At 61.2% G+C, this 16,571-nt stretch overlaps 1 protein-coding gene across 1 annotated transcript; it reads left to right on the plus strand.

Moving 5' to 3' along the window:
* Nucleotides 1-87: 87 nt before the first annotated feature.
* On the plus strand, nt 88-15,655 carry LOC101027039 (A disintegrin and metalloproteinase with thrombospondin motifs 7-like; the record flags this gene model as incomplete). The annotated part of the gene is made up of 13 exons (XM_031662542.1): nt 88-362; nt 690-823; nt 1,737-1,857; nt 3,094-3,338; nt 3,620-3,761; nt 6,649-6,775; nt 7,301-7,514; nt 7,805-9,226; nt 10,165-10,317; nt 10,765-10,938; nt 11,019-11,165; nt 12,327-12,489; nt 15,282-15,655. Coding segments are annotated over 13 exons (3,475 nt in total), but the record flags the coding sequence as incomplete, so codon positions are not given.
* Between the last annotated feature and the right edge of the window lie 916 nt (nt 15,656-16,571).

Raw genomic sequence — 16,571 nt, forward strand, 5'->3', positions numbered from 1 at the left:
AGGTCCTTACAAACAGGGAGGGTGTGTCTGGGCCACAGGGTGGGCAGCCCAAGGGAGGAGAGCAGCGTGCACAAAGCTGGGCGGCAGGGATCTTGGGGTGTGGGTGCAGGAGGAAGCCGCTCGCTCTGGGCTGTGGCCATGCAGTAGTATTCACCAGTCCCTCACTGGGACGCACCCCGGTCCTCCCCACAGGCCCAAATACAAAGGCAGATACTGTGTGGGTGAGCGGAAGCGCTTCCGCCTCTGCAACCTGCAGGCCTGCCCCGCTGGCCGCCCCTCCTTCCGCCACATCCAGTGCAGCCACTTTGACGCTATGCTCTACAAGGGCCAGCTGCACACATGGGTGCCCGTGGTCAATGACGGTGAGTGCTGCCTCCCGTGGAGACACTGAGGCTCAGAGGGCTGGGGGTGTGTGTGTCCAAGGTTGCCCTGTGATGCAAGCAGGAGGCCCAGTCTCCACCCCAAGCCTGGGCCGCTCCCAATGTCCCCTGGGGCTGCTGCTCACCCATCACTAGCTCTCCAGTCTGCAGCCTTGCAGATAGCTACCAGCCCAGCCAGAGCCTCCAGCATGTTGGTGCTGCTTGGGAGCCTCTAGCCTGCTATGGATGTGTGTCACAGAGGGGTCTTCTTGGTGGCCTCCACACTCCTGCCCCAGCTGTTGCTGATGGCTCTTCTACTTGGGCCCCCAGTGAACCCCTGTGAGCTGCACTGCCGGCCCTCGAATGAGTACTTTGCCGAGAAGCTGCAGGACGCCGTGGTCGATGGCACCCCCTGCTACCAGGTCCGGGCCAGCAGGGACCTCTGCATCAACGGCATCTGCAAGGTGTGCCTGGTTAGAAGAGGCTCTCCCAGCACCGGCTGCCCCCAGCCCCACTGGCAGACCCCAGGCTCTCTCCTGGGTCCCTCCTGGTCCTCCTCAGGCCACCCTCCTCATGCTCTACCTTTGGGCTTCCCAGCCCCTACCCTGTATGACCTCTAAGGCAAAGCCCCTACTATGCCTCCTGGCACTGGGGACCCCTCCCAGTCAGGCCTCGCCCCCTGCATCTCCTTGGATGCCTGCACCAGCACCGCCCCAGCCAGGAAACCAAAGCCCAGGCAGTGGCTTGACCTCTTGCTGGCTGGCTGACCCCAGGCAGTGGTTTGCTCCCTGACAGAAGGGGTTAAATGAGGTGGCACAGGTGACATGAAGGGCTCTGAGCCCCGAAGAATAGTGCTCAGTATTTGGTAACAATTTCTATTCTTATTTTTAATAATAACGATGGCCTCTCCTCTTTGCCTATGTCCCCAGCCACCTACTTGTCCCTGCTTCTTGCCCTCTAAGCCTCTGGGGTATCAAGGCCTGGGCTCTGAGGAGGACCAGCAGGGAGGTGCCAACCCCCAGTGCCTTTGACATTGAAATTCCCTGCATGCGCTGGTCAGGAGCCCGTGGCGCGTCAGATCCCCTGCCTGCCCGTGGCCTTTGCAGAACTCTTTCCTTCTCTTGTCTCATGTGATGCTCACGACATGCCTTTAAGCAAGGGGTGGGTCTCCCCATCTCACATCTGAGGAAACTGAGGCTCAGGGAGGTAGAGAAGTTCACCTGGGTCAGAGGCACAGCTGGGGTGGGGCAGGGCCAGAGAGAGGCCTCCTGACCCCCTCTCCCAGCTTTCTCCTCCTGAGCCTGGCTGGCCCCCGGGGCTGGGACCACAGAGGGCTGGCCGCCAGCACCAGGAGCCTCCCCTCCTTGTGTGTTGCAGAACGTGGGCTGTGACTTTGAGATTGACTCCGGTGCTATGGAGGATCGCTGTGGTGTGTGCCACGGCAACGGCTCCACCTGCCACACCGTGAGCGGGACCTTCGAGGAGGCCGAGGGCCTGGGTATGGGGTGGGACTGCTGTGGGGGAGGGGTGTGCTCTTCACCTGGTGGCCCCTTCCCCATCTCCCCTGGGCCCCTGTCCTTGGCCTCGTGGTCCCCACCCAGCCTGGAGATGGCTAAGCAGGGAAGACTTGCTGGGGTGGAATTCTTGCAGGAGTCAGGGGACCCCTGACCCATGTGCAGAGACCTGTCCCCATGGGGAGTCCTCCTGTCCCAGAGACCCCAGGCAGGGCCAGCCTGGCTTGTGTGTGGCCCCTGGGCCTTTCAAAGAATGGCAGTCTCCTCCTGAAGCTTCTGAGACCCCCAGCTCTGTGCCCTCACCTCCAGTCTGTTTTGCACACGTTGCTCAAATACGGACTGTGTGCTAGGTGATGGGGACACGCAGGCGAAGCGCTCAGTCCTGCAGGGGGCAGAAGCTTCTGGTGTGACCAGTGCAGTGGAGGGAGGCCCAGAGGGCTATGGGAGCACCGAGGAAGAAGGTCCTGGCCTGGGGAAGTCAGGGAAGGTTTCCTGTAGGAGGTGGAAGTTGAACTGAATCATAAAACTCAGAAGTGATGGAAGGGGCCTTCCAAATGGAGGAAGAGCTTGTGCCAGAGCCTGGAGGCAAGAAGAGAAGGCAGGACCAGCTATGGGGCCTTGAATGCCAGGCTGAGAAGCTTAGATTTCATCCCAGTGCAATGTGGTGGATAAAGCACTGGCCCTGGAGGCTGCTCATATCCCAGCAGGACGCTCATGCACGTTACTATCCCTGTCTGCCTCTCTGCTCATCTGTAAAATGGGGATAACAATAGTACCTAGGCTATAGGGCCGTTACCCACGAGCTTACACAAGTGCTGAGAGTAGTGTCTGGCACGTGATGGGTGTGACGGAAGTGAATGAATAAAAGCAGGCTGTGTGGGGATGAGGAGGGTGTCCCAGGAGAAAGGCCTGGGCACTTTGTTTTTTTTAGAAAGAGAATTAGTGTAGGGGATGGATCCAGCCTTATGATGAGACCAGTTTAGGTCCTCAAGTGAGGGGTGACGGGGCATGGCCACGGGGTCAGGATTTGTGGCACCTCTGTGAGGTTTTGGTGACCCACGACACATCTGAGCAATTTTGGGAGCTCAGACTTTAAAGCTAATGGCGAAATCTTTGGCATCAGCAGGCGGAAGCAAGCGGGGAGAGACGTGAGGGAAGCGGGTGGGGATAAGCAACCTTCTCACCCTGGGCACAACCTACGCACAACCCTTGGCTGACAGGGTATGTGGACGTGGGGCTGATCCCAGCCGGCGCACGCGAGATCCGCATCCAGGAGGTGGCCGAGGCTGCCAACTTCCTGGCACTGCGGAGCGAGGACCCGGAGAAGTACTTCCTCAATGCTGGCTGGACCATCCAGTGGAACGGGGACTACCAGATGGCAGGGACCACCTTCACATATGCACGCAGGGGCAACTGGAAGAACCTCACGTCCCCGGGTCCCACCAACGAGCCTGTCTGGATCCAGGTGCCTGCCTCCCGAGGCCCAGGGTGGGGGAGCGGAGGCGCAGTCCCCAGGCTCAGCACCCCTCATGGCAGGTCTCGTCCTGGAGGAGTGAGCCCTGGGTCAGTCACAGAGCCTGGCTCTGAGCCAGGCCCTCCTGCTGTGGCCTCTACCTTGGTTTCCCTATCTTTAAAATGGCCCAATGGTGTAGCTGCAGTTCACAGAGGTGGCTGGGGTTGGCTCCTTTAGGACTGGGTGGATGGAGAAGACACCTCGTGCTCACGGGCTCCTGCCTGCCCACCCAGCTGCTGTTCCAGGAGAGCAACCCCGGGGTGCGCTACGAGTACACCATCCACAGGGAGGCAGGCGGCCATGGCGAGGTCCCGCCACCCGAGTTCTCCTGGCACTATGGGCCCTGGACCAAGTGCACAGTCACCTGCGGCAGAGGTGAGAAGTGGGGCAGGCACAGCCCCGCCAGCAGGGGCTTCGTCTGTGGACAGGGACGCTGGCTTCAGCTTCCAGCTCACTGCTGGGCCACCACGGGTTTGGAAGTTGGCTTCTCTGAGCCTCAGTTCCCCATCTGTGAGATGAGGCTGGCAACCGCCCCATGTCCCAGGCGCACTGGGAGGGTAAATGGATGAGGCAGGTGGGTGCTGGCTCGTGGCGCGTGCTCAGTGTGCTCCAGCTCTTGGCGTTGTCCCTCCAGCGGACACAGCTCCCTCTCGATTGTGTCCTTGCTCAGCTGCGGCAGGTCTTGTGCCTGCATTTCTGCTGCGTCCTGGAGACCAGTCCAGTGGCGCCTCACCGTGCTGACTTATTTCCCTGAACTATTTATGAAAAGTAGGGCAATTTCTTTAACTCTGACTCTTCCTCCCCATATTTCATCCTCAGTCTCCCCCCATGCTCCTCAGTCCCTCCTCTCTGTCTCTTTGTCTCCTCCCCACTGCTCCTCGATCTCCCCTCTGCCCCTCCGTGTCCTCCCCCACTGCTCCTCGGCCTCCCCTCTGCCCCTCCGTCTCCTCCCATACTTCTCAGTCTCCCCCCATGCCCCTCAATCTCCCCCCATACCCCTCGGTCTCCCTCCTGTCCTCCAGTCCCACCCATGCCCCTCAGTCTTCCTCTCCCCACTCGGTCTCCCCCGCCGTTCCTTGGTCTCCCCACACCTCAGTCTCCCCCTTTGTCTCTTAGTCCTCCCTTTTCCCCTCAGTCTTCCCATCGTTGACACTCAGTGTCCTCAGGGTCTCAGAATCGGGAATCTGAGATACAGACATTTGAGCATTCCTTAAAATGCTATTATGATGACAAAACGAAAATGGACAACTGGGCAGATACCTTCCAAAGCTAGGAAACCCATGTTATCTAATACAGCTGTCTTTATTTATTTTATTTTATTTGAGATGGAGTCTCACCCTGTCGCCCAGACTGGAGCGCAATGGCATGATCTCGGCTCACGGCAGCCTCCACCTCCCAGGTTCCAGTGATTCTCCTGCCTCAGCCTCCTGAGTAGCTGAGATTAACAGGAATGTGCCACCATGCCTGGCTAATTTATATTATTAGTAGAGATGGGGTTTCACCATGTTGGCCAGACTGGTCTTGAACTCCTGACCTCAGGTGATTCGCCCGCCTCGGCCTCCCATAGTGCTGGGATTACAGGCGTGAACCACCGCGCCTGGCCTAACACATGTGTCTTTAATTGGACAAATGTGGAAACCAACACATACATTTGCAGCACTAGACATTTGGGGAATTGTCTTTCAGCAAATTGGCTGCTTCGCAGGTGGACCACTTGGGAGTGTCTGCAGGGGCAAGTGCCCCGTGGTGGCTGGAACAGACAGGGGTTCTTTGTCTCAGGCAGGAAGTTCCAGATGCACAGTCCAAGCTGGCGGGATCTGAAGCTGACTGGCCCTCAGCCACACTGTCCTTGCCACAGCAGCCTCCCCTACACTCCTGCTTGTCACAGATGGTGTCCTCCCTTCCAGGGCTCTTACCGTGTACCGGGCAGGAAGAAGGAGAGGGGAAAGGGCTGACTCCCAGCAAGGGACTTGTGCCTTTTTCTCCCCAGCCAGGATTGTGTCCCAGACCCCTTAGTTGCAAGGGAGCGGCAGTGGGGTGTGTTTTCAGCAGGTCCCATTGCTGCCTTGAACAAAATCAGAATCTGTTGGTGAGGAAAGAGGGGGATGGGTGTGGGACCGGCAGCTCAGGGGAGGGACAACTTACTCTCAGGACCACGGGGCAGGGGGTGGAGCAGAGAAGACAGAGCCACCTGCAGAGGGGGTCTTGCGGCTGGGCCTCAACCGGCAGTATGGAAGTGAGTGTCTAAGGTGAGGAGCATGGCCGTGCAAAGGCCCCAGGGTGGGCAGTGGCAGATGGTGTGAAGGACAGGAGCAGTGCCAAGGCTAGTACAGGGGTGGAGAGCAGGGGCTGCCCCTTGATGCCCAATTTCTTGTCCAGATGTTCTCTGAGCCATTGGGAAGGGTGTGGATGGTGGGATGGTGTGTCGGTGGCCCCTGTACACACTGGGCCCTGAAGGCTCGGGCAGCTGCTCTTCCAGCCACGAGTTCTTCAATGAGGCTGACTTCATCCCAGGCCACCTGGCCCCATGCCTTTCACCCACCTCATCACCCAAGCCAGCCCCGGGAAGGAGCAGAGGGAGCTGGGCTTTCATTCTCTTCTCAAGGCTGAAGCCCCAGCCCCTGGTCACCCCTCACCCCAGCCTGGGCCAGCGTGGACACCTGTGGTCCTCCTCTTTGGGCCCCTGGATGTGGAAATAGGCCTCAGGGCAGGCTCAGTTTCCTTGAGAGGAGGGTGGCAGGAGCCATGGCTGGGTTTGCATGCTAGCAGCAGCTGGCACGGATCGAGCTCTTAGGATGTGCTGGGCGTGGGCCGAGCCTGCACATGCAAGAACACACGCAGTCCTCCCTCCAGGGCTTGGAGGAGGCAGGATTGTTGCTCCCACTTCCCAGAGGAGGACGCTGAGGTTCAGAGAGGCCAAATGAGTTGTCCAGGGTTTCAGCTAGGATGCAGAGGGTTGGGGCACCAAAAACCTGTTAATCCTCCACACTCTGCCACCCCTCCAGGGGCAGCCAGAGGGGAAGCTACATAAGAGAGAGGGGGTGAGTGAGAACCGGAACAGCGAGGAGGTGGAGGTGGAGGTCCACCTTCCCTCCCAGAACACCGCCTTACTGCCCATGTCAGGATGAAGGTGGAGGTCTGCCTTCATCCTGACATGGGCAGTAAGGCGCTGTTCTGGGAGGGTCTGGCAGAAAGGGTGTCTTTGGGTCTTGGGCGGTGACCACCTGGGTGCCAGTCCCAGGCTAAGCCCCATGGCCCCCAGGTGTGCAGAGGCAGAGTGTGTACTGTTCGGAGCGGCAGACAGGGCCCGTGGACGAGGAGCACTGTGACCCCCTGGGCCGGCCCGATGACCGCCAGAGGAAGTGCAGCGAGCAGCCCTGCCCTGCCAGGTGAGCCCACCCCACTCCCCCGCCAACTCCCCACCCCTAGGTGTCCTGAGTCTGCCACAGGCCCCTACATCTGGGTCCCCAGAGGCCCTGGGGAGGAGCAGAGGGAGCTAGGCTTTCATTTTCTTTTCAAGGCTGAAGCCCCAGCCCCCGGTCACCCCTCACCCCAGCCTCGGCCAGCCTGGACACCTGTGGTCTTCCTCTTTGGGTCCCTGGATGGGGAAATAGGCCTCAGATCAGTTTCCTGAGGGAAGTTTCCCTGAGGGGAGGGTGGCAGGAACAGAGGGGCTGTGCTGTGTCATCAGGCTCAGTTTCCCTGAGGGGAGGGTGGCAGGAATGGAGGAGCTGTGCCATGTCACCAGGCTTTGAGGGCAGGACACTTACGTGGGCTTGGAGCTCTGGAGAATCATCCACTGGCCTCAGTCCCAGCTCTGCCCAAACCCTGAGGGCCTGGAAGCCCAGCCTGGCCCTCCCTGCTGGTGCCATCCATCTGATGCCATGCTGATGCCACCTGTGTGCCCTCGCCAGGTGGTGGGCAGGTGAGTGGCAGCTGTGCTCCAGCTCCTGTGGGCCTTGGGGCCTCTCCCACCGGGCCGTGCTCTGCATCCGCAGCGTGGGGCTGGATGAACAGAGCGCTCTGGAGCCCCCGGCCTGTGAACACCTTCCCCGGCCCCCTACTGAAACCCCTTGCAACCGCCATGTGCCCTGTCCGGCCACCTGGGCTGTAGGGAACTGGTCTCAGGTAAGTGTAGGATGGGAGGGGGCCTGCCTCCAGCTCCACCCTTGGTCTTCGGCTACAGATAGGCAGACAGCCTTCCTGGAGCCTTCGTGGGTGGGAGGGAGCCTGGGCATTCCAGGGTCCAGCCCCTGACTCTAAAGCCTCAGGGATCAGGAAGCGCCTGGCAAGCATGTCCACAGCCATGGCCTTGAGCTGGGCAGGGCCAGAGAGGGCTGGCTGGGATCTCTGCCACTCTGACATCAGGCAGTGGACAGGTTACCCAGCCATGCCCCTCACCCTGGCTTCCCCTGCAGTGCTCAGTGACATGTGGGGAGGGCACTCAGCACCGAAATATCCTCTGCACCAATGACACTGGTGTCCCCTGTGACGAGGCCCAGCAGCCAGCCAGCGAAGTCACCTGCTCTCTGCCACCCTGTCGGTGGCCCCTGGACACACTGGGCCCTGAAGGCTCAGGTAGCGGCTCCTCCAGCCACGAGCTCTTCAATGAGGCTGACTTCATCCCACACCACCTGGCCCCACGCCCTTCACCGGTCTCATCACCCAAGCCAGCCACCATGGGCAACGCCATTGAGGAGGAGGCCCTAGAGCTGGACCTGCCGGGGCCCGTGTTTGTGGATGACTTCTACTACGACTACAATTTCATCAACTTCCATGAGGATCTGTCCTATGGGCCCTCTGAGGGGCCTGATCTAGACCTGGCGGAGACAGGGGATCAGACGCCCCCACCACACAGTGGTCCTGCTGTGCCCTCCACAGGTAGCCCCATGCCTGCCACAGAGCCTCCTGCAGCCAAGGAGGAGGGGGTACCGGGACCTTGGTCCCCTAGCCTTTGGCCCAGCCAGGCCGGCCACTCCCCACCCCCACCCTCAGAGCAGACCCCTGGGAACCCTTTGATCAATTTCCTGCCTGAGGAAGACGCCCCCAGAGGGGCCCCAGATCTTGGGCTCCCCAGCCTGCCCTGGCCCAGGGTTTCCATTGATGGCCTGCAGACGCCTGCCACCCCTGAGAGCCAAAATGACTTCCCAGTTGGCAAGGACAGCCAGAGCCAGCTGCCCCCTCCATGGAGGGACAGGACCAATGAGGTTTTCAAGGATGATGAGGAACCCGAGGGCCGCGGAGCACCCCACCCGCCTCTGAGACCCAGCCCCACGCTGCCCCCTTTGTTCCTGCCCCCTTTGTCCCCTGTCGGCAGTACCCACTCCTCTCCTAGTCCTGATGTGACAGAGCTATGGACAGGAGGGACTGTGGCCTGGGAGCCAACTCTGGAGGGTGGCCTGGGGCCTGTGGACAGTGAACTGTGGCCCACTGTTGGGGTGGCTCCTCCCCCTCCTCCCCCCATAGCCCATCTGCCAGAGATGAAGGGCAGGGACAGCCCCCTGGAGCCGAGGACTCCCACCTTCCCAACCCCAGGACCAGGCTTATGGGACGTGCAGACTGTGGCAGTGTGGGGGACCTTTCTCCCCACAACCCTGACTGGCCTCGGGCACACGCCTGAGCCTGCCTTGAACCCAGGACCCAAGGGCCAGCCTGAGTCCCTCAGCCCTGAGGTGCCCCTGAGCTCTAGGCTACTGTCCACGCCCGCTTGGGACAGCCCCGCCAACAGCCACAGAACCCCTGAGACCCAGCCGCTGGCTCCCAGCCTGGCTGAAGCCGTCTCCCCTGCGGACCTGTTGGCTGTCAGGAACGCTAGCTGGCAAGCGGGAAACTGGAGCCAGGCAAGTGGTGCGGGCTGGGTGGGCTGGGAGTTTCCGCGGGACCTTGGTGACTGTTTCCTCATCTGAAAATGAGCAGAGTGGGACACAGGCGCCATCTGTCTCGCCTCTCTTGGGGCAGGAGTTCCCAGGATTAAGGGAATGAGGGGACCCTGGGGCCCATTTCTGGGCAGCACAGGGGGCCTCAGGGAAGGCAGGGGCAGGCACGCTCTGGCAGCACAGCCCACCCCAGGATGCAACTGGCTCAGACAGCTGTGTAATGGGGAGGGTCCCCGCATGGCTGCCAGGCCCAGTCCTGCCTAGCAGGCAGCAGCTTCCCTGAGGCTCGGCCTGGCTCCACCAGGCTGGGCTCAGCCCACTGCCACCTGGCTCTGCCCTAAGTGACTCCACCCTCCTTTGACAGTGACCTGCAGGCATCTGAGCTGCATGAAAGAAGCTGGCCAGGGCCCCCTCCCTGGGTTCCCAGATGGTCACTGCAGGAGAAGCAAGCTTCTGTTCAGATCCCTAATTTGGGGGTGGGAAGGGGCAGGCTGAGGCCCATAGGACTTGTTTTGCGCATCGATCGCCAGCGATTTGGCTGCTTGTCCCAGGACCCAGCCTTCCTTCCCTGGTGCCTCTGGGAAGCGACGAGGCTGGTCAGGACAGCTGGTCAGGGGTGCCCACAGGGTCCCCTCCCCCACCTCTGCACCAATGACACTGGAACACAGGCCCTTTGTCCCATGTGAGCAGGGACGGTTGGTTGCTGGGGGGATTTGACTTTTCATTCTCACGGTCTTCCTGGGAGGTGGGTGGAGGAGCCTATTTTGCAAATAAGGAAACTGAAGCCCAGAAGAGGGCCCCTGTCTTGCTGAGGTCTCGCTAGGCTAGGTGGGTAGTTTCCTGGCTGTAGAGGCCTGGCGGGGATGGGATCTGCCTGGCTTTCACGGGTCTGTGCCCCGCAGTGCTCCACCACCTGTGGCCTGGGTGCCGTCTGGAGGTCGGTGCGCTGTAGCTCTGGCCGGGATGAGGACTGCGCCCCCGCTGGCCGGCCCCAGCCTGCCCGCCGCTGCCACCTGCGGCCCTGTGCCACCTGGCACTCAGGCAACTGGAGTAAGGTGCGTGAGGATGGAGCTAGGACAGGCATTCCCAGGGCATGGGTTGGAGCCCTGGTTCCCCGCGGCCTGTGTTCCAAAAGCAGCAGGACAGGGGAGGGCTCCAGGCTGCACGTCTGTGTGCCCGATCACACCGGATTCCGAATCTCTTGGGAGTCTGTGTCTGGCTTGGCCTGTTTCCTTTCCTCTGTATTTTTGACCCCATCTGGACTTGTCTTTTACCAGCTTGCCTTTGTTCCTCCCTTTCTCTGTCTGTCCCAGCCCCTGGCAGCCCCTGGCCATGCCACCTTTTGCCTGGGGCGGGCCAGCCTTGGCCTCTCGCTGGGGCTCTTCAGGGATTTGCCCCGGGCTGGGGCGTGGGCCTGATGCCTTTCCTGCCACACGCCTCACGGGGTCACACCTGTGGGCCTGCACCTGGGGATGTGTCCCCACACGTCTCTCGGTCCCCAGTGCTCCCGCAGCTGCGGCGGAGGTTCCTCAGTGCGGGATGTGCAGTGTGTGGACACACGGGACCTCCGGCTGCTGCGGCCCTTCCACTGTCAGCCCGGGCCTGCCAAGCCACCTGCGCACAGGCCCTGCGGGGCCCAGCCCTGCCTCAGCTGGTACACCTCTTCCTGGAGGGAGGTGAGGCCTGGGGGTTCAGTTGGGGGGAGGGGACGCCCTCAGATGCTGTCTGTGCCCTGACTGCTTCCCTGCCCACCCAGTGCTCCGAGGCCTGTGGCGGTGGTGAGCAGCAGCGTCTGGTGACCTGTCCAGAGCCAGGCCTCTGCGAGGAGGCACTGAGACCCAACACCACACGGCCCTGCAACACTCACCCCTGCACACAGTGGGTGGTGGGGCCCTGGGGCCAGGTGAGCCGGGCTGAGTGGAGGAGCAGGGAGCAAGTGCGTGGTGGCACCTGGTCGGTCCTGGGTTGGGTGAAGGATCTTTTGAGTGTGTGCTGTGAGCCAGGCTCTCTGTGGCCCCTGCACATGCAGCAGTGACTGGACGAGGCCCCGCCCACTGGTGCTCACACCTGCCAGGGAGAAACAGACAAGGAAAGGGCACGTGTGCTGTGATGTCAGGGAAGGCCTTCCAAGGAGGGGTCTGGGGTTGAGACCCGAGGGAGGAGTCAGTGATGCCAAGGACAGGGATCAAGGGGATAGCAGGTGTGAAGTCTGAGGCAGGAATGACGAGCTTGGGGGTATCAGGGAGCCCAGCAAAGGCCAGCGGCAGAAGGGGGCAGAAGAGGGCCCTCAGATGGGCAGGACACCTTCTGCCGGGCCTGTTTGGAACTCAGGGGTTCAGGCGTCTCAGATTTGGGCCCTGAACTGGGTCCTGGAGTCAGCTGGGCCAGCGTTTGAGTCTTTGTCCCACTGGCTGCTGAGTGACTCTGGGCAGGTTGCTTTGCTTTGCTAGGTCACTGTTTTTTCATCTGTAAAATTGGGACAGCTTGGGAGAGGAGGGTTGGGAAGATTAAATGAACGAACACAACAAAGCACAGGGCTGGGCACAGCACGACACTGGCACAGACTCAGCGCATGTTTAGGGCTTTCAGACCCACACCTGATAACAACGAAGCCTGTTGGGCTGGGCCCCGGCTGTGAAACCTGTCTCCTCCCTTCCTGCCCATGGGCTGCGGCAGGTCCTCTGCCCTGTTCCTCGGGCACAGCGGTGTCTCGCCCACATCTCTGCCCACCGCTGCATCAGGGCTCCATCCCGGGACCCCTGCCCAGGCCTCTCAGGCATGTCCCTGGTGAGGGGCTCACTGCCCAGGAACCCCGAGGGCTGTCCCACTGTTCTCATGCCCCTCCCCTCTGCAGGAGCCGATCCCACAAGTGAGAGTGGGGTTCCAGCACCAAGTGGGCTCTAGGAGTGGGACCAGGTCCTCCAGGAGGCACTGAGGGGGCGGCTGGGAGCAAGGGCAGGCCTGTCAGGCACAGGGCACAGGGATGGCTTCCCAGAGGAGGTGTCACTGTCCCCATTGTTAGGACTGGCCCCGGAGAAACTCATTCCTCCCCCACTCCCCGCAGTGCTCAGCCCCCTGTGGTGGTGGCGTCCAGCGGCGCCTGGTCAAGTGTGTCAACACCCAGACGGGGCTGCCAGAGGAAGACAGTGACCAGTGTGGTCACGAGGCCTGGCCTGAGAGCTCCCGGCCATGTGGCACCGAGGATTGTGAGCCCGTCGAGCTTCCCCGTGAGTCCCCTGACCCCAGGATCTCTACTGAAGTGAGGTGGGGCGGGGAGGGCGATGGGGAAATGGGGTCGTCAAACCATTGCGTCTGGGCTCAGGAGCCATGTGGCCACTGAAAATCCTGATGCCACAGGATGCCATGCTGGAGGCTGGGCTGTGCTGGGAGTCAGTCAAGGGGAGTCCCAGTCATACAACATCCCGCAGGCAGCTGTCTGACCTCGGGGGAGTAGAGGGAGTGGCCCTGGCCCCTGATTTGCTGTGTGAACCTGGGTAAGCTCTTTCCCCTCTGGGTCTCAGTCTTCACAGTGAGACCAGGGATGTCCCTGAGGCTGTGTGAAAACTGGGCCTGGGTGAGTCCCTGTCCCTAGCCCTGGCCTGTCCATTCCCTGGCCAGAGGACTGCCTAGAGTGAGCAATGGAGCCGCAGGAAGGGCCTCCCTTCCAGGGCCCTGCTGAGGAGGTAATGGGGTTTGAGGCAGGAAGGGCCTCCCTTCCAGGGTTCTGCTAATCCCAGTGGTGGGGGGTTTCCTGGCCAGCTGGGTCCTGGTGGAAGGGCCTGAGCTAGAGGTGGTTCTGCACAACCCCGCCGCTGCCTCCAGCACACACACACACACACACAGTCACACACACACACATAGTCACACACACACACATACACTCATACACTTCCTTCCTGCAGCCCCAGCTGCTCTCAGCAGTGCTGATGGCAGGAAACGTGGTGGCCCTGGAGTGTCACCTAGGCTCCTTTCGCCAGCTGTGTGGCCTTGGGCTCCATTTCCCTCTCAGGGCCTTCATGTGCTGAATAAAGAGGCTGCCAAGCCCCATCCTTGCATAAATGAAGTCTGGGCATGAAGGGCCCAGCACTGCCTGGGCATCGAGGGGATACTCAGGCAAAGCGGCTCTTCCCCTCTGCCAAAGCCACTGTCATCCCCAATTGCAAGGTCAGGGAGAGGGCCTGGGGCCAACCCTGCCAGTCTAAGGAATCCAGAAGCTGTGGTGTGAGGAGCTGCGGCTCCTGTGCTATTGGCTGTCTGCTCCCTACTCCTAGGACAGAGTCCTCAGCCAGGGCCCTCAAGCTGGCATTCGGGGCCCCCTGCAATCTCCCCGGTCTGCCTTCTCCCCTTGTCCAATACAGCCTTCTCTATCTGCACTGGCTCCTGGGCAGCCCTCATTCAGGCTCAGAGTGGCCCCTGCCATGCCTCGTTACCCTGCCTCTGGCAGGGGTGGCCTTCCTGCCTCAAACCTCAAGGCCCAGTGGCAGTGCCCCCACCCTGTCCTGCCTGCCCTCAGCATGCACCTAGCCAGCATCTCAGAGTGCTCCTGTGTGTCGCCTAAGCTGGGTGCTGGCACCATGTCTCTCACCTTCAGGGTTAGGGCTGGCCAGAGGGAGCAGGGTGGTTATGATCTCCGGGGATGAGGACCAGATGGGGCAGAGAACAGGAACTGAAGCACCTGGGGGCCTAGAACCAAGGACGGATGGCCCAGGAGGCTCTGGGCCTGCAAAGTCTCCCAGGGGCGGGTGTGAGTGGGCTGCAGGGAGTGGGCAACGGGGGCTGGTTAGGTGGCTGAACTAGAAGCTGTCCTAAGTGAGGAGTTTTCTGCCACCAGTGAACAGTGGAGGGGCGGCTGGGAAGGTATCTTGGACTTCCAGACCTGGAATTCCCAGGATGTTTTGCTGGTCTGTGGGACAGTTGGCGGGACATGTGGAAAGCGGGGAAACTGGTGTGTGTGTGGTCACTGCAATGACACAGCATGGCCACATCCGTTTGCTGTGGAGGTGGGGTTGACAGAGGAGGGAACCAAGGCCCAAGAGGTGAAGCAGCGTATCTGAGGTCACCCCGGGTGACCAGGATGCATGCCTACAGATGTACACTTTGGAGCTCTGCCTGGAGTTGGGGTGGAGGAGCCTGCCTGCTGCCTTGTGCCCTCTGCCGGGCCTGGGGGATGTCCCAGGGGCTGCCGCCCTCCTGCTCCTCCTCCCTAGGGAGGTCTGCTGGAATAAGCAGGGCCCGGGCAGCAGTTGGGGGCTGTCAGCAGTGGCAGTGGCATCAGGAGCAAGGCCAGGAGGCTGGGAACAAGCCACTTCCCAAAATAGCTCTGATAACTTGGGGCAGGAGGGCCCAGCCAAGCCTCAGCCCTGATGAGCACAGCCTGGAGCTGGCCTCCCTCCCCAGTGGGCCTGGGCTCAGTCCCTGGTTTCCGCTGACAGCCTATAAGGCCCACTCACTCTAGGCTTCGTGGCCCACCTGAGAAGTGGGAGGCTGGTCTGGGAGATGGGACCCTGTGACCCAGAACCCGAGGCTGAGTACAGCCCCCATGGCTGGAAGTGGTCACGGAGGCCTGGCAGGACAGATGTACTGGGGCAGGGGGTGGTGGTGGGAGTTGGGGACAGAGGCCACTGCAGGCTGGCAGGAGGCCCCGGGACCGTAGTTCTGTGGCAGGATCTGTTGGGGAACACCAGGGGTGAGCAAGGATGGAGATGGGATGGCAGGGAGTCGCCCTGGGCAGGCTCTTTCACGGGCATGTGAGGGCATCAGGGTGGGGTCTCAGGACCTTTCCTCCAGAAACCTCAGCCCAGGAGCGCCCGTTCTCGAGTCCTGGGGTTGGTCATGAGTAGGTGGGACAGAAACAGCAACAGCTGGAGACCTGCAACTCCGGTTCGCGAGCCACTCCAAAAACTGAGGCTCTCTACTTGGTGGGGAGCTGCTGGAGCCTCCTTAAGGTGGTTGGGGTAGGGAGCCAGGTTCTGGGTACCCTAAACCACTGATTCTGATGCCTCTCTGCCCCCCACTCCAGGCTGTGAGCGGGACCGCCTGTCCTTCGGGTTCTGTGAGAGGCTGCGCCTACTGGGCCGCTGCCAGCTGCCGACCATCCGCATGCAGTGCTGCCGCTCGTGCTCTCCGCCCAGCCACGGCGTCCCCTCCCGAGGCCATCAGCGGGTTGCCCGCCGCTGACTGTGCCAGGATGCACAGACTGACCGACAGACCTCAGTGCCCACCATGGGCTGTGGCGGAGCTTCCACCCCCTGCGCCCTAATGGTGCTAACCCTCTCCCTACCCAGCGGCAGGCTGGGGACCTCCTCCCCATCAAAAAAGGTATTTTTTTATTCTAACAGTTCGTGTAACATTTATTACGATTTTACATAAATGAGCATCTACCATTCCAAAGCACAGTGTGACTTCATCCTGGATTTGGGGAATCTTAAAAGTCAGAAACTCTTCCCCCAACCCCTCTGCCCAAAACTCCACCACGGCAGCACCTTGGCAGGCGCGGCTTTTCACGTGCTCCTCTGGGGCAGATCTGCAGTGGGCAGAGCAGCAGTCGGGTCCATGAGAGCATGGCGTCTGGTGAGGCACAGAAGGCCTTGGAAGCTGGGGGCTGCTGCCCAGGGAGGCCTGTGTGCAGAGGGTGGGGTTCTGGGGGCAGGAAGGTCTTCTGGGCAGGGGCACAGCTTGGCCCTTACTTGCTGCCTGCCTCCAGCTCAGGCTTCCAGCATCCGCTAGGGCCCCACTCTGTGGTCCTCAGAGACCTGTTCCACAGGGATTGGGCCCATCTTGTCACTTGCAGGGACTGCCCCCTGGAGTGATGGGGACTGGGGCCCCCGGGGGCACCTCCCTGGCCCTGTCTGTTCTGTCTGTTGACTCTTCTACAAAAAGCGGGCAGAAAGGGGAAGAGCAGGCTGGCCAGCTGTGCCCTACTGTGTCCCCAGGTGTCCCTTCATCTCTGTGCCCAGAGATAGGGCTGGGCTAATTGCCACTGCCTCGGGGTGGCCCCTTTCCCACCACCAGCCCCAGCAACAGGTTCCTACCACGCTGATCGATGGTCCAGCACCTGGCACCTGCCTACCCACAACCCCTTCCCCTCCCATAAAATCTAGTCCCATGGAGCCAGACAGTGGTGCCCACAGCAGGGAACAGATGAGCATGAATGTGTTTTGAAAAGGGTCCTGTCCTGGCCAGGGGCAGGAGGCTGGGGAAGGGGCAGACACTGTCCTCCCAGGCCCAGGCCCAGCCCTGGAGCTGACCCTACCCTCTGTCTATGAGCCTTGGACTCAGTTGTTGACAATTTCCTCCTCAGCCCTCCCCC

This window comes from Papio anubis, unplaced genomic scaffold, assembly GCF_008728515.1.
Source record: "Papio anubis isolate 15944 unplaced genomic scaffold, Panubis1.0 scaffold735, whole genome shotgun sequence".
Classification (NCBI taxonomy): Eukaryota; Metazoa; Chordata; class Mammalia; order Primates; family Cercopithecidae; genus Papio; species Papio anubis.